This window comes from Beta vulgaris, chromosome 2 (genome assembly GCF_026745355.1).
Source record: "Beta vulgaris subsp. vulgaris cultivar EL10 chromosome 2, EL10.2, whole genome shotgun sequence".
NCBI classification, from domain to species: domain Eukaryota; kingdom Viridiplantae; phylum Streptophyta; class Magnoliopsida; order Caryophyllales; family Amaranthaceae; genus Beta; species Beta vulgaris.
In genome coordinates, this window is record NC_079203.1 from 15,236,653 (window position 1) to 15,259,660 (window position 23,008).

The following is a 23,008-nucleotide window of genomic DNA, read 5'->3' on the forward strand; positions in this document are numbered from 1 at the left end:
ACACTAAATGCCGCAATTCTTCTGAAAAAATTCCCACCTACAACGATTTTCAGTATGATTTTCCCTCAATTTTTCTGTCGAAATTTTAAGTTGAAGGAGTAATGGAGTTAAGTCAGTTAACTCCTTCAAGAAGACAGAGTTAAGTGAGAAAAAGGAGGGAAAAGAAAAGGGTTAACCTTTTCTTCAAGTTACCTAAAAAAAAGTACTACATCCATTTCTTAATAAGTGCAACATTTCCCTTATTTGGAATAGTCACAATAAGTGCAACCAAGCTCAAAATGGTAAAAAAAGTTCAATATTATTACAAATATGCCACCAAAAGCAAGAGGGGATCACAACTTTTTTATTTCATCACTTGAATTACTTTACTTTATTGTGGTCCCAACTTTCTCTCTCTACATTCCTTGGTATTCTCCCACTTTCTCTATGTTGCAGTTATTAAGAAATGGAGGAAGTATATTTTAAGAAGATAGGGGTACAAGATGGGATTGTTCCTAGATTTCAAAAAGGTTGGATTGTTTTTAGGAGTGGCAAATGTGAGATTATTAAATTCTATTTTTGCTATTTTGAAATCAATTTGGAGACAAGAGTGAGTGACTGAGTGAGTGTACATGAAACAAGGACAATCTTTTTTCACCAAAAGTAACGATCCAAAAATGACATTGAGAAGAGAAATTATATCTCGTGGGTGGGATCCACCTCTGCAAGATGAACTATCACGGATTCCCAAGTCGCTATCATCTTTCTTTAATATCTACACACATCATTCACATCTATTGAGAACGCATTTTTAGAACATAAGTATAGAAAAACAACTCAGTGCCAAAACTGCAAAAATCACTGAGTTGAGCGAATAATTTCAATAATGGCGACATTGCCATTGTTAAAACCTTCCAGTAGACCAGAGCATTACTGCTGTTGCTATTCAATTTCACGAGTTATGAACTCCAGCTTCAGAAATGGCCGAAATTCGAAGAAGTTGTTTCTTTCTTCTTTTAAAAAACCTATGATTACGAAAAAATGTTTTATAGTTCAGAATGTTTTCAGTGATTCGAAGCAGAAATTGGAGGAAAATATCACCGACCAAGGTTTGTTTTTATTAATGTGTTTGCATATTACTTAATTATATTTAAATGCACACATTGCATATAAAAACATGTACTTTAAATGTTTTATAGTTACTTGTCATAGTATATTAATATTAAACTTTAAATCGGTAATTTATAAAAAGTAAAGGGATTTAATGTATTTTCGGTGGATGTCAAACCCTTCAAGAGTTCACTTATATGATAGAGATTTGGTGCGTTTCTTTTGTTTTAAGTATGTGGGTTGTAGTGGAATTGTCTGCAAAAGAATGTAGCTTGTGAAATGGAAGAACAGTAATTTGCGTTGGGAGTTTTACTTATATACTACTATTTATTTGGTGTATGACATGGTCTATTTCATTCATGAATGTTGGATATTGAAAGTAAACATGTAGTTGTCTTAATAGTGCTAATAGATTATAGCGATAATTTCATGTTTATGTGCTACATTTGTGATTCAATATACTGCACAAGTATATGATTAGTATACTATTACTTCCGTTTCTTAACACACGCAACATATTCCTTCTTGGATGTTTCATAATACTTGCAACATTTCTATTATTGGCAAATTCTTATACAAATAAAGCTTTATTTTATCATATAAGTGCATGACTCATGTTTCACTCTCTCTCCTCCTCCTTGGTTTATGTGTCATTTGCCAATGTTGCATGTATTAAGAAACAGAAAGAAACGGAAGAAGTTTGTTGTTAAATATGCGATCAAAAAATGCTATAAACGAAAGGGGTTCATATTGATTTCAAAGTCTGAACTAGGCATTTCTTGCATAGGCAGTGATGCAGCTTTGCCAAGTTCGTGGTGGATATAAACAAATCTTGTTTAGATCAACAAACTAAGTACAACTAGTATTGTATATTAATATCCATATTATATCAAAATGGAAAGGTTGTATATTGAAACAAAAAAAATTATCATTATCTCAACATAACTTATAAATGTTAGTTATGAAAATATACTACCAATCAGTGTATAACAACAATGTACCGTCTATAAGTGCTATGAACTGGGCGTATCTAGGCAGTGATGTCAACAAAGATTCGATCAATTACTAACTAGCATATTAAGCTAGTTGACATCTACTATAAATTCATTTGTTGGCCACTCGAAAGTTGAAACATGTAGAAGAGCAATTTTTTTTGATTTGTGATACAAATATCTCTTTTTCTCTCCTTATTGAACTTTTGGGGTGTGTTGTGAGTGACATTTTCTGCGTGGGGATTATAAAGTGGGAATGAGTGTGGAAATTGGTGTTGTATAGTGTAATGGGTTTACAAGCTCATATGATCATATATTAGAAGAAGAGGAGGTCTAGTATGTTAAGATTAGAGTACGCAAAAACGCAAATTCACGTGGAAAAACCAAGCAAAACAGAAGGTTGGTTGCGGGTCGCGACAGGTGTGACGGGTCGCGAGCAGTGCTTTGTCGCGACTCGCGATCTGTATCGCGAGTCGCGACGGGTGTTCTGTTTTGGGACGTGAAAAGGTGTGTGAATGGTTTATAACCGTTGTATTGTGAACGTTATCCGTTTAATGACTATTGGGATTCTTAATATGAGGATTAAAGGTTCTTAATCAGTGATTAAAGGGGGTGTTATGACAATAACAACTCTAATCTATGAAGGTGATATTTATATATGACCTTTGTAATTCTTATAAGAGAGAATAGAAGAAATCAGTTTTTCATATTCTAAATTTTCTTGCTTTGCTTGAGAGAAACTTTGCTAATTTCTCTTGAGTGTTCTTCACAAACTCTAAACACAAAGTTCTTGTTGATTCATATAGAAGATCATCTTGTGAATTGTTTTCTCTATTATATCTCATTAGTTGTTTCGTGTTAACCCGGTGATCCTAGAGGGGCGAAATTAAACTAATAAGAAAGCGTAATTTCCGTGTCTTAGAGTTGTATATCCGGTTCCCTTGTTGATCACACCTAACAATTGGTGATTAAAATGTATTTAAGGTATTATTTAGCATCTTTGTCTTTAAGAGCTTATATATCTTGACCTATCTAATATCAATATACTGATCTACCATCACCATCTATCATCATCTTATTAAAAGATTATAATCTTGGTTGAAAAAGACCACAAAAAGTTCATTATGATCACCTTTTTTTTCTTATGTTTTATGACTTCTATAAAAAAGCACTTGCTTATACAACTCATCCTAAGTCCTAACACATATACACACTCTTACACCTAGGCTACACTGACTTGCACATGCATACATACGCACACATGCACACCCGCATACTCTCATGTCCGCCCAGCTGCTTTCTTTGTTATATGCGTATATATAATTTTCCCGTTTTAGCCAAAATTTGAAGTGTCCTAAAGTCTATACCCATTTGGAGTATCAAGTAGTGACAGTTATGAATTTATGACAATAGTAGAAACTAGCAAGTTCTTAAGTGCTTGACTCAATCTTTCTTGTGTTTACATCTTTGTCTCATACTCCTGTTTCAGGGATTCCAAGCCTTTTGAATACGTTGAGACCAGATTCTGCTTCAATAGCCTCAAGTATCAAATACCATGCAGAGTTCACTCCGTTATTTGCTCCCAATGAGTTTTCTTGTCCCGCGGCTTTCTTTGCAGCTGCACAAAGTGTTAGAGATTCACTTATTATTAATTGGAATGCTACTTATGACTTTTATGAGAAGATGAACATGAAGCAAGCTTATTATTTGTCCATGGAATTTCTCCAGGTTTTCTTACTGGTCTTTTTCTGGTTGGTTGTGTCATATAGTAAAAATCTGCCCAGCGACCGTCTATTGCCTATGGGAATTTGAAAATAAAGGAAATGTTGCATGTTCTTGTAGGGCAGAGCATTGCTAAATGCAATTGGGAATTTAGAACTCACTGATGCTTATGGCGATGCTTTAAAGAAGCTTGGACATGATCTGGAAGCTGTAGCTTGTCAGGTCTGTTTATATTTCAATTTCAGACGATGCTTTTTCAGTCGTATTGCTGTTCTTGGTGGTTTTGTGTTGTTCTGACTTTGATATTGGATTAGCTTCTTTTTCCAGAAATGGAAACCATGTGTCCATGTCAGAGGCACTTTCCTGTCCATCTTGACAAACTCCTATTTATGATCGGTCTAGCTTTGACATCTGTAGAGTGTAGGATATGAGGGAGGTTGAATTGGAAGAAAGAGTAGGATGGAAATTGTTTTTGATCCTGGTTTTCTGATTTTTACGTTAGCACACATGAAATTGAGTTCCAGACGCTTATTTATAGCTTAGACAGATTATTCTAGAGCTACACCACAGGAAGTTAGGATCTTCAGAGGAATCTTGCTAATTCTAGAAGATTAGTTCTCAACCTTTCATCTTCCTAACTGCTGGACACATAGAATTGTATGAAATCAATCCAGCATCTAAGTAGCTCAAGATGGTAGGAAAAAGGCTTATGTTTCAACTCTTTTCCAGACTTTTTGCCTTCACACCAAGCTTGAATCTGAGGAACTCAAATCTGCCTTTTGCTAAAGCCTTTGTTTAAATGTCTGTGAGCTGAAACTCTGATAGACAATGAACAAGCTTCTCTTTTCTTGTGCAGCCTTTCTAGGTGCATAAAACTTGACCTTCATGTGCTTTGTCTTGCTGAAACAAACTGAACCTTTGGGAATAGGAAATTAGCAATTGCTGACTTGTTATCTAACAGAATTTCAGCAGCTTTGTGTTGCTTGCGGCTCAAATCTGCCTGTATATCCTGAGCCAACGTTTGTTAGAATGCAATTTACGCGGCATCAGCAGTAGATTACACAGCCATTACTTAGAGGAATTGAAATCTTGGGTCAAATTGGATGGTACAAAATGTTGAAACAAGAATTCTTAAACAATGATCAATGAACAATTAGAGCCTATTACTCACTTCATCAAAGAATTTCTTGTGTAAAGGCAGGAAAATGAAAAATATGCATGTTGAATCAAAGTGCTGTTGCTATTGGCTGTAGCAGCAAACTGTTGGTTTGACTAATTAACTATATAGAATTAAAAAACATATGCCTTATTGATATTCAAATTTGACCAAGCTTTTCTGAATTTTTGTGTTGTGATGAAACTATATGTGATGTGCAATAGGTTCCATGATTCAAGCTGTAACATGTTTGAATTACATCTCATACTGGTCTATGACAAACAATTGAGTCATTGTGACTTCATTTTAAAAACCATATTACAGAGTTGAGTGTCTCGTAATGACAAGATAAATATTGGTTATGCTATAGCCTTCATTTTCTGACTTGCTGCTGATTGTATGTATTGTTTGCTTTATAACAGGAACCAGATGCTGCACTTGGAAATGGGGGTCTCGGGAGGCTTGCTTCCTGCTTTCTTGACTCTCTAGCTACATTAAATTACCCTGCATGGGGTTATGGTCTAAGATACAAGTATGGGTTATTCAAGCAAAAGATCACCAAGGATGGTCAAGAAGAAGTTGCTGAGAATTGGCTTGAGGTATTGTATCTACATTTTTGTTTGAAATTTCTTATGATGTTAATTTTTATGAATGTCAATTCCATATTCATGATTCAACTGATACATCTTAATGCAGATTGCTAATCCATGGGAAATTGTGAGAAATGATGTGTCCTATTCGATAAAATTTTATGGAAAGGTGGTCACCGGATCTGATGGCAAAAGTCATTGGACTGGGGGAGAAGATATCAAGGCCGTTGCCTATGATGTTCCGATTCCTGGGTATCAAACTAAAACTACTAACAATCTTCGCCTGTGGTCTACTACAGTGCCATCTGAAGAATTTGACCTATCTGCTTTTAATGCCGGGGAACACTCCAAAGCCAATGATGCTCGTGCAAATGCAGAAATGGTTGGTTATTACTATGATACATTTTGAATATTACATTTGTATTCCCAAAATGATCTGTCTTCATGTGATGAGAATCACATAATATGTATAACATGTTATCTACTTGGTCCTTTTTTCTTTTAATCACATCTTCCTTCCTTTAGTAATATAACATAGCATTTCCACGAACAGAAGTTGCCAATACTAAAACATAAAAATAATTGTAAAGATGTCAATTATTTGCTTTGGTACATATGTGTACTTCCGTAAATATTGTATATGTCGAATAGGGTGTGCTGTAAATTGCATCATTTATAGCAGAGATAAGATAAAACCTAATAGGAATCTATTGTTTCATAATATATTGACCAAATGTAACTAGGAATTTATTGTTATACAATATATTTACCAAAGTAAATATCTGACACGTTAACTATTATTTTATCATGAATAACTACAGTCTTGCCTGCCTTTGTCATCAAGAAGTGTATTTCTGTTGGCATGCAGCAGGCCATTTCACTTTTGACTACGTAGTTTTTTTTTTTTCACTCGATATAGACTTTGTATTTGAAAGCAATGTTCTTGTGGAAGGGTCATAAATCAGCTAGGTAAGGACATAGGACATGTTTACGTTCCCAGCCTTCTTCACGGGGCTCCATTTAAAGTAGTTAAGGCAAAGTATTTTATTCTGGATTGAACTTCTTGGCTTCATTTTCTGATTTCTGTTTTATGAAATGCTATATTTACTCGTTTCTCTTTGAATAAGATCTGTAGCATTCTATACCCTGGGGATGATTCAGTGAAAGGAAAGATCCTTCGTCTGAAGCAACAATACACCCTATGCTCGGCTTCTTTGCAAGACATCATTTCACAATTTGAAAGGAGATCGGGTGAACATGTAAAGTGGGAAGACTTTCCAGAGAAGGTGGCTGTGCAGATGAACGACACTCATCCAACATTGTGTATACCAGAGTTAATGAGGATATTGATAGATGTGAAAGGACTTAGCTGGAAGGAAGCTTGGAATATTACCCAAAGGTACTTCCTTCTGCCTTCTGTTTGGTGGGTCAATTATAAATGGATGACACGATAGAGATGCCTCTTTTTTCTCTCTTTTGTTTAGTAGCAGTTAGACAGTAGTCATGCGACAGGTTATAATAATCACTGTTAACAATACTAATCTCTGCATGCCGGGCCTCTGCAGTCATCAAATGGAAAGAGAGTTGAAGTATTGCAGCCTGTGTTGGTACTTCCACTTGTTTGGAACTAATGGAAACTGAAAAATTGTATTTGACATAAAATGGTGGCTATGATCACCGACTTTTAGTAAGTAGTCTCACTGATGGAGAACCAAAGAAGGGCACAATTGAGGCACGAAGTTGGGCCATTAGAAATTATTTTCCCATCCTAAATATTAGACCATATTCTAAATTTTGTAAGCTATACATTATATTTTCCTATATTATCCTTAATTATACCCTAAACAGAACATTTCAGAGAAATACTAATTTGATATCTTGGAGATGTAAATTTTTTCATGTAAGAGGTATGCTGTATTAACTTAATTTCTGAAAGTTGACCCAACCAGTTGTGCCAAATTTAGGGGTTGAGGGAGTATAATTTTAGTACTCCCTAGTCCCTCCATCCCTTAATTTGCTTTACATGGTTATGACATAGAGATGAGTAGTAATAAAAGTAGAATAAAACATTTGGAAGTAGATAGAGACAGAATGAAGTCAATGAAAATGTTGGGATCAAGAGAGAAAAAAGATACAAGCTTTCTTAGGAAGAATCTCCATTTCCATATTTGTTTTTAAACTCGCAATTTTCTAAATCAGAAAATTAGGTTTCAGCACCTTATTATCTCATCCTCGCATCATCCCTAGCTTTGCATAATTAATTGATGAGCCAAGCAAGTCCTGCATATAGTTATTCTTGCATATTTAGCTTTGTATCTTGTACAACCACCTGCTTCATCTGTTCAGAGAATGAGCTCTGGAACTCACCTGCAACCCATTCTTCACATAATCCTAGCAACTCTATTATATTCATTAGAGAACACTAACTGATTAGTTGTCCCGGATTCATGGCCGCTTAATGGTCACATATCATCAGTGGCCTGCAGGACGCCAAGCTGTACTTGGTTTTCAGTAGTTCAAATGTCCCAGCAAGTGTACGAATCAGTGCTTTTGGGCCTTCAGTCTATGACGAACCCAGGATGCAAGTCCACTTGCCAGGAGAAGTGGAGAGCCAAGGATATCCACTGGAAACAGTATACTCTTATGTGGGCTTATGTTTATATGTTTACTATTAATTATTAAACTAATAAACGTGTAACGTAATCATTTCTGGAAGCATTTTTTACCCCAAATTTATGCTTCCAGACCCTAACTAACACTTTCTGCTAACATAAAAGATCACTAACAGTGTCTTCAAGATAGACGTGATTTACCCAGTTGGCTTGGAGGTTGTCAGCTGTGATGGCAACATGCTGTGTATATCACCCAATAAAAGCTCCTACTTGATGCAAATAAGATGAACATCTACAGCTTTTGGTCTCCAGATGAGGTTCTAGGCCACAGGGGAGCCTTGCAGCTAGTGAATCGATCACCCTCCAGATGATGCCTACAGGCTACATGACCATCTCATATTCAAATTTAGTGCACATCCAGACATCCTTCACAGAAAAGCACAACTTGAATCTCTGTCTTGTACTCAGTGCTGCACCGTTAATAGGTAGCTGAAGCATTGTTAATCCAGTTCTGGAATCTGACATATTTTGGCTGTGAAAATCTGTACAAAAGCTCCTTAAAAGGATCTTGGCATTATGTAGGAAGTTAGAAAGAATTAATTCTAAGTGCGACATCAAGCTATGACAATTAAGGGTGCGTTCGGTTCAACTTAAAAAATTAAGTTTCAGGTCCAATAAGTTCAGATGAGTTCAGATAAGTTCAGATAAGTTGCAATAAGGTCTAGTAAGGGCAATAAGTTCCAATAAGGTCTAATAAGGTCCAATAAGTTCCAATCAGGTGCAATAAGTTCCAATCAGGTGCAATAAGTTCCAATCAGGTCTAATAAGGTCCAATAAGTTCCAATCAGGTCTAATAAGGTCCAATAAGGTCCAAATAGTCAATGTTTAATAAACATTTGTATTATTGTCCATTTTTTGTTATTCATAATTTCATATCACTATTAGCTGATTATGTTATTATTAGAATTTTAATTAAAGTACCACAATGATTATATAGTATTATACTTGTATTAGTGTCTATTATTTTATTATTTATTTGTATTATATCTATTATTTTATTATTTATTTTTATTATGTCTATTATTTTATTATTCATATTACTATTAGTTGATTATGTTATTATTAGAATTTTTTTATTAAAGTACCACAATGTATAGTATTATACTTGTATTATTGTCTATTATTTGATTATTCATATTGCTATTAAATAATATTATAATCATGGTCAAATAATTAAGGTTAACAATAATAATAATTATTATAATTACAATATTTTGCAATTCGTCTTTAAATAACTAGAGATAACATGTTAAATATATAAATAGTAAATTTTTTTTTGTTAAATTAATTATCGTAAGAGATAATTAATAATAATTATTTTTTTAAAGGATGAATTTTATTAATTATTACTTTATAATAAATTTTGAGGGGTAGTATTTACGTTAGGGGTAATATTTATATTACTAGTAGTCAATTTTTTTGTCTAATAAGGTAAAATAAGTTTCAATCAGGTCCAATAAGGTCTAATAAGTTTCAATCAGGTCCAATAAGGTCTAATAAGTTTCAATCAGGGCCAATAAGGTCTGATAAGTTTCAATAAGGTCAATAAGTTCCAATAAGTTCCAATCAGGTTCAATCAGGTCCAATAAGTTGAATTAGGTCCAATCAGGTTTAATAAGTTCCAATAAGTTCAGTTCAGGTTCAATAAGTTCAGTTCAGATAAGGTCCAATAAGTTCAGGGCCAATAAGTTGAATAGAACGCACCCTAAGTTAGATCCATTAGCCATATTATCGACCTGTGTCTAAACTATATATTGTTTGTCCCTGTCGGTCCTGTGCTTGCTTTTGCAAACTGCTAGACTAAGAACGTTCTCAGCTTGGAAATATTCCTGAATCTTTTCTTTTCGTAAATTCTCTTTTAGTAACTAATGATTGAAACTAATCTTGCTCAAGATGGTTTGTCTCTGAATAGCATTTGGGCAGTCTGCTTCTTTCTTGTCCACGCTACTTTTTCTCTACTTGGTTCAAATACATTATTTTCTTTAGTGGTTTTTTATTTTTGTAATATTTCCCTAACGCACTATGGATACAACTGATTCTTTGTGCTGCTTGATTTGAGGGTTGATTATTATATTGTGTGCTCACAACTTATATTCTGATGTCTCATTGATAGAACTGTTGCATATACAAATCATACTGTTTTGCCGGAGGCATTGGAGAAATGGAGTTTTGAACTTATGCAATCCTTGCTTCCTCGACATGTTGAGATTATAGAGAAAATAGACGAGGAGGTAATCACATTTACTTACCTTTTTTTATTGGCCAGTAACTTCCCTTTCTAATACAACCTATCAACTACTTACAGCTAGTTAATACAATCATCTCTGAATATGGTACTGATGATCCTGAATTGCTGATGAAAAAATTGAAATTGATGAGAATACTGGAGAATTTCGATCTTCCAAGTTCTGTTGCATGTTTGATCAAGGAAAAAAGTTATAAAGCCAGTTCCAAAACCATCAAAGATGATCTGGTTGAAGAAAGTAGAATTCTTGATGAACAAGACGGACTGGTTGCTGAAGATGAAGGTGAGGAAGATGTTAAAGAGAAGAAGGCAGTGGTAGATCCAGTTCCAGAACCATCAAAGATGGTTCGAATGGCTAATCTATGTGTTGTAGCGGGTCATGCAGTAAATGGGGTTGCTGAGATACATAGTCAAATAGTAAAGGAACAAGTATTTCGTGACTTCTATGAGGTATATTGGTAGTTTGGTTTAAAATTGTGAACCCTTTTTTTTTTTTATGTAATTAGGATTGTCTATCATCAATCTCTTAAGGTTCGAGTTCTTTCAGTTGTGGCCAGAGAAATTTCAGAATAAAACAAATGGGGTGACCCCAAGAAGATGGATCAGGTTTTGCAATCCAGAATTAAGCAGTATCTTAACAAAATGGATCGGGACTGAAGACTGGGTTCTGAACACTGAGAAACTTGCAGAATTGCGAAAGGTAATGACCTGTTTATTAATTCACTTACATTTTATAGTTCAAGCTGCATCACTGTTTGCAAACCTATTTCTTCATTGGCTTTCGCAATTTGATGTGCTTAAATTGGTCTATTACTTCACTCTAAACAAGACATTGACACTCTTGCACAAGGAATGCAACTATACGTTGTAATCTAAAAATGACAAACTCTCTAATAGTAAGTTAGTCAGCTCTCTTCACCTAGCTGAAGATATTTACACTATGCTTTTGTATCTATTAGTGTTTTGCCCTTTGCTTTCATTCGCTTTCTTCTGTTGCAAACACCTGCATTTTATACTAAGTTACTGACTCTACGTTATCAACATATTGGGCCCTTAATTGCAGTTTGCAGATAACAAAGATCTTCATAATGAATGGATGGCAGTAAAAAGGAACAACAAACTAAAGGTCGTTTCCCTTATCAAAGACAGAACAGGTTACACAGTCAGCCCGGATGCAATGTTTGATATTCAGGTAATCTTTCCAAATTATGATGTTCATGGTCAGAACTTGGATGTGCCGATGAGAGGTGGAAATTCGTGGCTAATGTCCTGATTTGGAGTTTGCTCGAGAATCTACTGTCTCCATTTGACAATTGTCCTACCTCTCCTTACAGCTCTGTAAATAAGTTAATATTAGAAGTTCACAAGTCCTATACTCTGTGAAGTTATTGCTACTTCTTCCATCTTTTTGTTTTGTTATCGATTTTTCGATTTAAAACTATACTTATAAGCATTGGTCATTGACCGGCTTCTGTTTTGGTTTCTGCACTGAGTTTTGTGCTTCTCCTCGCTCTCATAACTAATGCAATCACTGACTTTCCAGATCAAGCGTATTCATGAGTACAAGCGACAGCTTATGAATATATTTGGAATTGTATACCGCTACAAAAAAATGAAAGAAATGAGTGCTGTAGATAGGAAAGCCAAATATGTTCCAAGAGTGTGTATATTTGGAGGAAAAGCTTTCTCAACATATGTGCAGGCTAAAAGAATAGTGAAGTTTATTACCGATGTAGGAGCTACAATAAACCATGATCCTGAAATCGGTGATCTACTGAAGGTATGTGTTTGTGCTCTCTGTACTATAAATCACTGGCAAGTGTTGTTTGTGCTAGTTTTCCTTGCACTTTGCAGAAGCTGTTTAACATAATATCCTGAATCTTACTAAAGTTTCATAGGTGCATCATTTGCTCCAGCTTTTGATTTTCTTTAATGTTTACTTTTTATATTTGTTGGTGGGGCTAGGAATAGGGAAACAAATACTGTAACTGGAGGCACTGAAAACTGAAAAGCCCTTATGAGAATTTTTTGTGAGAAACTTCCTCTTATGCCTTGAAACTGTATTGAATTTTTGCAGCATGTTTGCTTACTAAAGCTCACAATGTGTTTATAATGGCTTAGGGGGCGGGCGTTAAGCTTTTTTTTTTCTTTGACAATGGGTAAATAAGAAACAATAATGGGCAATAAGTTAGTTGTTTCTTTCTAACTACTAATATTGAATGTAGAATCTCCCTATGGTGCAGCTTTGTTGGTGAAACTTTAAGCTTTCAAATCCATTCATACAGTACTAATCTGAATTCTAAATTCTATGAGACTGCAAGATCTTATAAACCCTGTTCATGTAAAATGATGGTTCAACTAATCATTTTTGGATACCATGATCTGATTAAAAAAGTATGCTCGATGTTTTTGTAATTATTTAACCTTTCATTTTATCAAGTCTGAAATTTTTGTGGAGAGCTAATTGAACACTATTTTGTGTCATGTCATTACTTGTGTCAAATACCCCCATTACTTTTGTTTTATTTTTCATATTTTTACTTGTTCCACTTTGAATTTTCACGTTTCTCAATGCACAACTTCGAATTCGAACCTTTATATCTTAGACTCTCTATTAGTGAAATTATAAGAATTTGATATTTTGAAAATATTCATTAAGACAAAGCACATAAGATTCTATCTAATACAAATTCCCTTAAAAGACTGTCTTGTATTATTTCATTTGTAAGACGAGGGTCACTTTTTTCCAGAGAAGGGTCACTTATAGTAGAAGTACCCTCTATGGTAATAGGTGACCACTTATCTAAAAGTAACCCCTAATTTTTTTTTAAAAAATGACCTTTTTACCATTCAAAGAAAAAAGAAGTGACCCCTTTAGCCTAAAGATTTTCCCTTTCAGGGTGAAAAGTGAGATGGTCTTACCATAAGTTTATTGTAAGGCAATTTCGACAAGACTTTCTATCTATATATTAAGATTTGTTTTTATATATTATTTAAAATAATAGGGTGAAAATGAATAAAGGATATATGTGATAATCTGTATAGTAAGGTACTAAGGTCAAAGTGATATATGTGAATAGTAAAGTCAAAGTGGAACAAGTTCTTTTAAAAAGTGGAGGGAGTATCAATCTTCATGCGGACTAGAGAACCTTGCAGTTTGTATTTGCTAGATCTTTTTTCTAGCTGTATCTTTTTCTCTTCCGTCTTCCTTATCAGAAAGTTATATCGATTGCTCTTGAATTTTACCTTCAGGTTGTGTTTGTCCCTGATTACAATGTTAGTGTGGCTGAGTTATTGATCCCTGCAAGTGAGCTTTCAGAGCATATAAGGTAACGGAAATCATTGTATGCAATATCTTAATCGGTCATTTTCTTTTCTGTTTTATTTAGTCCATTCAGTGAACAAAATTAGCCCATATAGTGAACATCTCCAAATGGGGGTTGCAAGTGGGCCCCACAGATTTTGAGATCAAAATGAAGCCAGAGATGGTGTATTTGTGTTATATTTATCAATCATCTTTCACCAAGCGATTGCCAAGACTAATCACAATATTATATGTAAAACATCAAGTGAAACAGAAGTTCAGAACCACAGTTTCCATGTTATAGCCAAAATATAAGATTTTATTGAGGTGTAATTTTAGTACCTAAATCTTTTCCGAGGTCTTTTTTTCCGTTCCAATGCTCTTTTTCATGTGACATCAATGTGGGAGTTGTGTTATGAGGGGCGAGATTTTCCCTTTTTCTTTGGTATGTGAGTAGGTTCATGCCAATGATTTACCTTGCATACTATACTGAAGTCGTACATTCTGGGGTTACTTAGATTTTAGCTTGTAAAGCACATGCCTCATCTATTTTCTGTGAACTTAATAAGGCAATCACCATTCACGATCAAGACAAGCCATACATGGCAGCAACAACAATCAGCTACTGTCTTGGGAAAGAAGCCAATCTTCTCCCAATTTTACTTTCTTCCCTTCTACTTTCTTGATTGACTTGTAATCTGTAACCAGCCTTTCTCTGTGCTTTAATCAGTGAACTACTGTCTCTTTAAGTCTTAACTCCCATTGTTGTCATCAGAATGCATCTCAATATCCAAGGAGATTCATGAATTGCTAATAGAAAAATCGCAATTGTCATAACGCTGCTAAGAAAGATCCTAAAACAACAATACCAAAGCCTTAATCCCAAAAGGATGGTCGACTGCATGAGTCAAGATATTATTTCTAGTGGTCGTCCACAGATCCTATGCCTCCCTTCTCTCCCTTCAGACGCTGGCATCACCTTTTTGCCTTACTACTAAATTAAGCCAATTCGCCCTGTAGTTGTGCAATCATGCTAAGACTGATGACGTGCAAGAATTTGTTGATCACTGACAAGCAATGCTGAGAAAATAAGCTGACTTCCATGACTTTCCTGGTTCAGCATGCTTTGCATTCGAGTAACAGATTGTTTAAAATAAATAAAAATTACTACTTTGTTGTCATACACATGAGCTACTGAATTTTTCTCTTCGACTTTGGATTTGCAGCTTCATATATTTCTGCTTCATGTTGGAAAGCGTGCTCATAAATCAAAGAAAAAATCACAACACTAAAAAAATCATATAAAAAAAAGACATGCTAAATGTTGAATGTGATACCAAAATATAAATATGGAACCCCTGATTCGATATTGTCTACTTATGATGATCTTCCCACACTTATGAAAGGTTCATGAAAATTTGTCTGCTGGGATTGAACATGGTCTGTAGTAAAATGCCACTAACTTTACTAGATTATGGGAACTTGTGTGAATAAAGGCACTGAACATTGAAGAAATGAATAGAGATTATTATGCATGAACTTTAAAACTCCTTAATCATATATAGGTGCTTATGAAAAAGTAATTATGCCTGAGAAAATACTTCCTTTTACTGAGCATGTATTTACCATGTCTACCTTAATATAACACAACTTATGGGTGATAAATCCTTCACTTAGTGTCTTTTCCCAAAACATACTGCCAACTTCCACAGTCCACTGAATAAAACTCAATGTTTAAAATTACTTGTGCCACTTAATTTAATTGAAATTTTTAGAAAAGGATACATTAATGTGAATTTTTTTTAACAAACATTATTAACACATCACACCTAGAGGAAGCAAGCTGGTTATTCAGAAAACAGTTTCTACTTGGATTGGACCGTGTTAAATAAGGTTGCAGAGATACGTTGAATCTGCAGTTGATGTTCAATTGCCAGTTAGAAAAATATAGTTGATCATTCTCTTAATTTCTCTTCCCTGCAGCACTGCTGGGATGGAGGCCAGTGGAACTAGCAATATGAAGTTTGCAATGAATGGATGCATTTTAATCGGGACCCTGGATGGTGCTAATGTTGAGATTAGAGAAGAAGTTGGACAAGATAATTTCTTTCTATTTGGTGCTCAAGCACATGAGATTGCTGGGTTAAGGAAGGAAAGGGCCGAGGGAAAGGTATGGTCCCTTGCTAAGTTCTCATCCATGATAACCCCCTGCCCCCAGATTTTGTTACTTGTTCCCTTCAACACAAACTGCTAACTGCTTTGATGTTGATAGTATTATCTTCTCCAGTACATGGTTAGTGATTTGTTGGAATATTATTCAGATCAATAACATGAGTTCACTCTGGATCAACCACATAGTCATAGTAGCACTCACCCTCCTTTTCACTTCTCTGGAGTTCGAATTGGTCTCAGCTGAAATTACTGATGGTATACAATGGTTGCCACATATTACTTAAACATCTAGTACTAGATGAAGAAAGAGCTACCTGAAGAATGAAGTTGATTGATATTAATGCTTAAATCTCCTCATCTTAGAACCAATGATGCAATAGGATTCGTCTTTCTTACTGTTATTCTGTAACTGATTCTCAAGGTCTTTAAGCAGCTTATGTCTATTCATCTATTTCTGATGCTTTCAATTTCTATTTCTAGTTTGTGCCGGATCCACGTTTTGAAGAAGTCATGGATTATGTTAGAAGTGGTGTCTTTGGTTCACAAAATTACGACGAGCTGCTAGCGTCTTTGGAGGGAGATGAAGGATTCGGTCGTGGTGATTATTTCCTTGTGGGGAAAGACTTCCCTAGTTATATAGAATGCCAAGAAGAAGTTGATGAGGCATACAGAGATGAGAAGGTAAGGAGTTCTATGTTATTTATCATAGATAGGAATAGCTTCGGTTCCACACTCCATGTTTGACCCACATCTACTCGCACTCACCTTTTTTCTTTTTCTTGGATTGGAATATGCTTCATTGAATTGTCTCTGATTTGATTTGGATTCGAACTATTTTCTCACTTAAGATCACCAAAATTGGAGTTTTAGCACACACTTATCATTATACTTGCTTGATTTTGATAGTGCATACATAGTTCTCCAATTGACATGTTGTTTTACTCTATGGTAGTAATCGAATCCAGGTTCGAGTTATAAGTACAACTTCCTCTAGGATTCAGATCGATTTTTATTTGCATTCAGATTGGATAGGATTTAGACTGAATTGACATCGTCCCTAATCATTAACAAGCTTTATTGTTGAGTTAACAATGTAAAAATAACTAGAATACTTCTGTAGTTATTTATTGAGATCAAATGGTCCTCGTGGAAAGTATGCTCTGTGATAATATGTCATAATAATCTATAGAAGTCTGATATTCTTCCTGATCTCTGTTTATTGCAATGTGCAGAAATGGACAAGAATGTCGATCTTAAATACTGCTGGATCATTCAAGTTTAGTAGTGACAGAACAATCCATGAATATGCTAAGGACATATGGAACATACATCCGGTTAAACTTCCATGAACTTCACCAGATACGACATACGAGCTTCTAGTGACCACTAACTAGTGTAATCATCACAATAGGACTTCTGAAAGTGCCTCAGTTCATCTATAGAGGTCTTCTGTTTGAATAAAGTTCTGTCGGCATCTAGTAATAGCTTGCACATGTAAAAGTTTGTATTCTGTTGTGAACTTCTGATAAATTTAGGGAAATAATCCGTTGCCCAAATGAATTGTTTCCATCCTGTCACTCGATGGTTCTTTTACGTAGATAAGGAGAACTACTCTCCTCAACTGATACCTTTTATAGGTATATCTAGGAACCTGACCCTTAAAAAGTGCCTAGTGGGGGTTAATCCCTTGATGATGGATAATAAATCCTTAACGAATAGACTAATACAGGGGAATGAAGAGCGTAAAGATAATTAACCATTTTGTAGTGCTATCTCTCAGATTAATTTGTGGTAAATGACATTGTAGTAGTTAGTAGGTTGAGTCCATCAATGGGATCAAAGTTGACTGAACCTGAGATCGTAATTAATAAAAAAAAAACTATCTTACTTCAAGTGGGACCTACTCAAGCAACAAGTATATTGGCTAACCATTATTGGAGTTTTGGCTTAAAATTGAGTTAGTTAGAAAAATCTATGTGGCACTCTAAGCCAACTTTCATTTTGCTCTACCATTGGAGTTGCTCTTAGTAGGTTGAGCCCATCAACGGGATCAAAGTTGACTGAACCTGAGATCTTAATAAATAAAAAAAGCTCGTATGAATCACATGCACACTAATTAGTGTCTACCACATAGATGTTATGTAGGTTGTAATGATTACAACTTCTACTATTTTGTCTTTCTCTCTTCTCAGCTTTTTTTTTTTTTAGGTGAATCATGCATAATATTAAAACTTAAACATAGTTTTGGCTAGAAAGCCTACATCGATCTGATAATATAAGTTCCGTGCAATCATTAGGGATTTGGGGAATAATCCTAACTACATTATGGGGCATCATCTGCTTCCTACTCCCGCGCACAAGATAGTCCGCCACTTTGTTGAGTTCACGCCTCACGAATACGAACTGGATATCCTTGAACTCCCGAGTGCATTCCCTACATTTTTTCAAGACATTACAATATAGGTCATTATGGATAATATCCTGTGAGAGCAATTTTATAGCTTGTGAGCTGTCCGAGTAGAGTAAAACATAATCAACACGGTTTATTTTTGCCATGTAGAGCCCTTCCATGATACCCATGAGCTCCGCCATTAATACATCCGCTACGTAAATTTGCTTTTGGAAGCCCTCTACCCACTTATCATCATGGTTACAACAACAACCTCCTATACCTGCAGGGACTGACAGCCTACAAAAGATGCATCAACATATATAGCACTCATGGGGTATGATGCTTGGAGTAACCGGGGGGGGGGGGATTTCTGTGATTTTTGTGTAATGAAGGCAGAGGATATAAATTCAAGGGAGAGAATAACCGTTTTTTTAATGATCTGGCTTGGACTTGGGATGGGTTTATCTTCGAAGATTTTTTTTGTTTCTTGCTATCCAAAGTTCATTGCACACAAACGGAAAAAGAGTAGGCCAGGGGATGTTCCTAAACATGAACTGGGCTTGAGTATTCTTTTCTATCCACTCTTCTACATGACCCATACGAAGGTTAGGTTCTATGTTAGTGATATCCCACACTTCCTTTGCATAGCTACACTTTCTAAGGATATGGAGGACACTTTCCTCTTCTACTTGACATAAAGTACACTTTGGAGATGGTCGAATTTTCCTAATCCAGAGCATTTTATTAGTTGGTAACCTATCTAACCAACAAAGCCATAAGAAGAGTTTTAATTTCGGTGGGTAATTGCCTTGCCATATCCAAGAAAGGTCATTACTTGCTTGTTCTTTTAGAAATCGCTAGGTTGTACGCTTTTTTTAAAGAAAAAATATTTTGCATAACAAGAGATGAGAAGGGCGCATCCCTTTCATTCGATGGGGTCCAACACAAGCTTTTCAATCTTTCAATTATTTCCTGCGGCAATTCGAAGGTATCCACCCCATTCCACTCTCCATTGTTCCATACTTCCCTAACACACAAGTGCTTCTCATCTTTATTTAGAGGGCCGAACATTAGGCTTCTTACATTGCCACTCCCTAGCCAATTATCTAGCCAAAATGAAGCATCCTTGCCGTCACCTAGGTTCCAAATACAACTAGCTTCTAATAACTCCCAACCTTTCCCTATGCTTTGCCATATTTGAGACCCATGTTGGAATTTTGTAATGCCTCTCTCACGAATATATTTTGATGTGATGCACTCTCTTGCAAGATTTTGTGGCCCCTGACACATTCGCCACCCCAACTTAGCCATGAGAATTTTATTTAAAGTTTTATGGTCTCTCATGCCCAGGCCCCCTTTGTTTTTAGGAAGAAACGTGCACTCTCTTGGAAACTAGGTGTAGTTGCTTTCCCTCCTTTTCCCCCATAGGAAATTATTGCAAGCCTTATCTAAGTCCTCTAGTGTAGTCATGGGTAGGAAATTTGCTTGCATGTAATAATTAGGTATTGTGTTAAGAGTGGAGGAGATGAGTACTAACCTCCCCGCCCTCGAGAGGAAGTTTGCTTTCCAGGAGGCTAATCTTTTGCGAACTTTATCAACTATGAATTGCACTTCCCTCCTATTTGGACGTTTATGTGAAATGGGTAGACCCAAGTATAGCCCAAGATTACATGACTCTGTTACATTTATTGTTTCCTGGAAGAGTTCTTTGACGTCTAAAGGTGTGTTCGGGGAGAAGATAAGGCGGCTTTGTACATTAATTTTTTGACCCGACTCCTTACTAAAGTTTTCTAGAACATCCCTAACCTAGAAAGCTGTTTGTTCATCCACTTTTCCAAAAAGAAGTAGGTCATCAGCGAATAATAAGTGGGACACAGGCACTTTATCTTTCCCCACCCAGAAGGGGGTCCATTTTTCCCCCTCACAAGCATGGTTTATTAGGGAAGTCAAGTACTCAAGGCATATATTAAAAATGTACGGTGACATTGGGTTTCCTTGTCTTAAGCCTCTAATATGTGAAAAATTTTCAGTTTTTTGACCATTAACAAGAACTGACGATGAAGCTTTTGAAATACAGTCCATAATTAAGTTGACAGAATGGGTATCAAGATTGTGAAATTCAAGACAATTTTTGATGAAACCCCACTCCATTCTATCATAAGCTTTGTCAAGGTCAACTTTTAGAGCAAACCACCCCCATTTTCCCTTCTTTTTTTTTCATAGAGTGAAGTACTTCTGCAGCTACTACCAAGTTTACTTCAGGTCCCCTACTCTTTATGAAACTATTTTGGTTCATCGAGATCCAGTGAGCGATAAGGGGTTTAAGCCTATTAACTATAATTTTAGTAACAAGTTTATAAATGGTGTTACAAAGGCTAATAGGTCGTAGATGTCTCACCGTTTCAGGGCATGGTTGTTTTGGGATTACACAAATTAGAGCATGACACAAAGTCTCGGGGACTTGTTGATTTTTAAACCACTTTTGGATATCTACACACATTTCATTTTTCACAAGACTCCATTTACTTTGGAAAAAAATTGGGTGGAACCCATCTGGGCCAAGCGCTTTTGTAGATTTCATTGCAAAAAGTGCTTGTTCTATTTCCTCTAGGGTCGGTTCCATAGCTACACTGACCGAATGATCAGACTGGTAATCCCTCCGAGGACAATAAGTGTGTTCAGTTGTATAGAGTTTAAGGAATGCACTTCTAATATGATTAGCAATTAAGAGAGGGTTATCCAGGGATTCCCCAACCTCATTACGAATGGTCATTATTTTATTAGTGCTACGGTGTATAACAACATGTTTATGGAAGTAAGTTGTATTTCTTTTACCCTCTGTGATCCAGTTTAATCTGCTTTTCATGAACCATAGCCACTCTTCTTGATCTAAAATCTCAGTCAATTCATTTTCAAGTTCCTGCTCAAGATTTTGGAGAAAGTTAGACCTAGGATTTCTATGTAAAGCCTCCTGAACACCTTTTAACCTACTTAATGCCCTTCTTTTCCTATAGAACACATCACCAAAAGTTGATCTATTCCATAAAACTAGCGACTCTTTAACACATTCTAGATAGTCTATCCCCTATATCCTCTCCTCTCTCGTTTTTCCAGGCTAATGAAACAGTGGAATGGAAAGTTGGGTGTTTGAGCCACATAGGCTCGAATTTGAAGGGTTTCGGCCCATAATTAGGAGGAGGTTTATCAAGATTTAGCAAAATGGGACAATGGTCTGATGTTACTCGAGGTAGATGCCATAAGTTGGCATTGGGGAAGGCGGTTATCCAAGCATCATTAGCCCAACCACGGTCAAGTCGTTCAAGTATTGGGTTAGTCTTCCTCTTATTACTCCACGTAAATTTAGAGCCATGGTATCCTAAATCTATGAGATTACATTTTTGCATAGTCTCCACAAATAAATCCACCCTTTTTCTATTCACAACCCGCCCCCCAAATTTTTCTAGTGAGTTTGTGACTTCATTAAAGTCACCCAATAGAAGCCATGGTTGGTTAAGCCCTGCCGCAAAAGCATTTAGATCATCCCATAAAATTTTTACTATTGAAATTTAGGACTTGCATATATTGCTGTAAGTACAAAGGAGATTGAATTACTTACCTCCACCAGAGCATACACTCCTTGGTAGTTTTCTCCTAGGATATGGATTTTAATTCTATCCGATTTCCAGAGGAGAAGAATACCTCCCACACGTCCGGTCGGCTCAACCAAATGTGATGAATCAAATCCCAAGTCTGTGATCATGCATCCGTATTCTGACGCGAAACTTGGGTTTCCACAAGGATGAAAAGGTCTGGGTGATGGTTTGGATGATAAGGCGCGCATTGGGTTTAAAGGAGGGGCGGTTAATCCCCCTTACATTCCACATGACTATTGACATGTCATATGGAAGGTGTGGCTGCCTCTTGAGCCTCCTTACTTCCTCGTTGTCTTCCATTATCCATGGGACTATTGCTTCGTCTGTCTCCGGATACACCCACACATCCCTTAGCGGTTTTAGATACACTTCGGCTTCCCGGAGGCCATTTCTGCCTTTTACCTCTTCCCAATTCACCCATATTTTCATTTGTTTCAGCATTGGGAGGATGTTTGCCAGAAGTAGTGCATTTGTGTTGTTGCATGCTTTGAACGTTAGAGGGTGTAACCTCAGTATTACTTTGTTTCGGTGGTGAGGGAGCAGAATTTGTGGGTCTAACCAAGGACCGAGGTTGTGAAGTAATTCTCTGTCCTCTCCGTCGACTTCTCCCTCTCTCATGAGCACCCACTTCAGGAATGTCTGGGCTACTTCCGGTAAGTGACCTACGTCTTGGAATTGCGGGAGGTGAGCTGGAGAGAACCCGGCTCCCGATACATACATGAGTAGATCCTTGTACTCCTGGGCGACCTCCTTCGGGTTCAGATTGAGTTTCTTTACTTCGGTCAGGGGTAATTCTACTATCTCCTGCCCCCCCTTGGACACTATATAGTCCACAAAGAGTGGAGACGTGTACGAGAGCAGAGGCAAGGCTGGCCTCACAAAGTTCACGGGTGCCTCGCCCCTTATTCTGGTGATAGAGCTATGGGGCTTAAGGATGGTGATACTGGTGGTGGGGACTGGGGATCGAATTCTACCCAGTTGGGATCCATCATTTTTTGCTATGGGAGGTGTTTGTGTTTTT

At 36.3% G+C, this 23,008-nt stretch overlaps 1 protein-coding gene across 1 annotated transcript; it reads left to right on the plus strand.

Moving 5' to 3' along the window:
* The first annotated feature begins 762 nt into the window (after positions 1-762).
* Positions 763-17,498, plus strand: LOC104906164 (alpha-1,4 glucan phosphorylase L isozyme, chloroplastic/amyloplastic). Its single transcript, XM_010694880.4, has 15 exons — positions 763-1,088; positions 3,571-3,809; positions 3,924-4,025; positions 5,382-5,558; positions 5,656-5,931; positions 6,677-6,948; positions 10,335-10,452; positions 10,527-10,916; positions 11,014-11,166; positions 11,530-11,658; positions 12,010-12,246; positions 13,719-13,795; positions 15,754-15,940; positions 16,423-16,623; positions 17,175-17,498. The coding sequence occupies exons 1-15, from the start codon at positions 866-868 to the stop codon at positions 17,289-17,291; spliced, it is 2,898 nt and encodes a 965-aa protein (XP_010693182.1). The 5' UTR covers positions 763-865; the 3' UTR covers positions 17,292-17,498.
* The last annotated feature ends 5,510 nt before the right edge of the window (positions 17,499-23,008 follow it).

Bases quoted from the DNA above. Each gene is read 5' to 3' on its own strand.
- LOC104906164 (XM_010694880.4), top strand. From the start codon at position 866: ATGGCGACATTGCCATTGTTAAAACCTTCCAGTAGACCAGAGCATTAC. The intron at 1,089-3,570 runs GTTTGTTTTTAT...CTCCTGTTTCAG, and splicing joins GGAAAATATCACCGACCAAG to GGATTCCAAGCCTTTTGAAT. The intron at 11,167-11,529 runs GTAATGACCTGT...CCTTAATTGCAG, and splicing joins AACTTGCAGAATTGCGAAAG to TTTGCAGATAACAAAGATCT.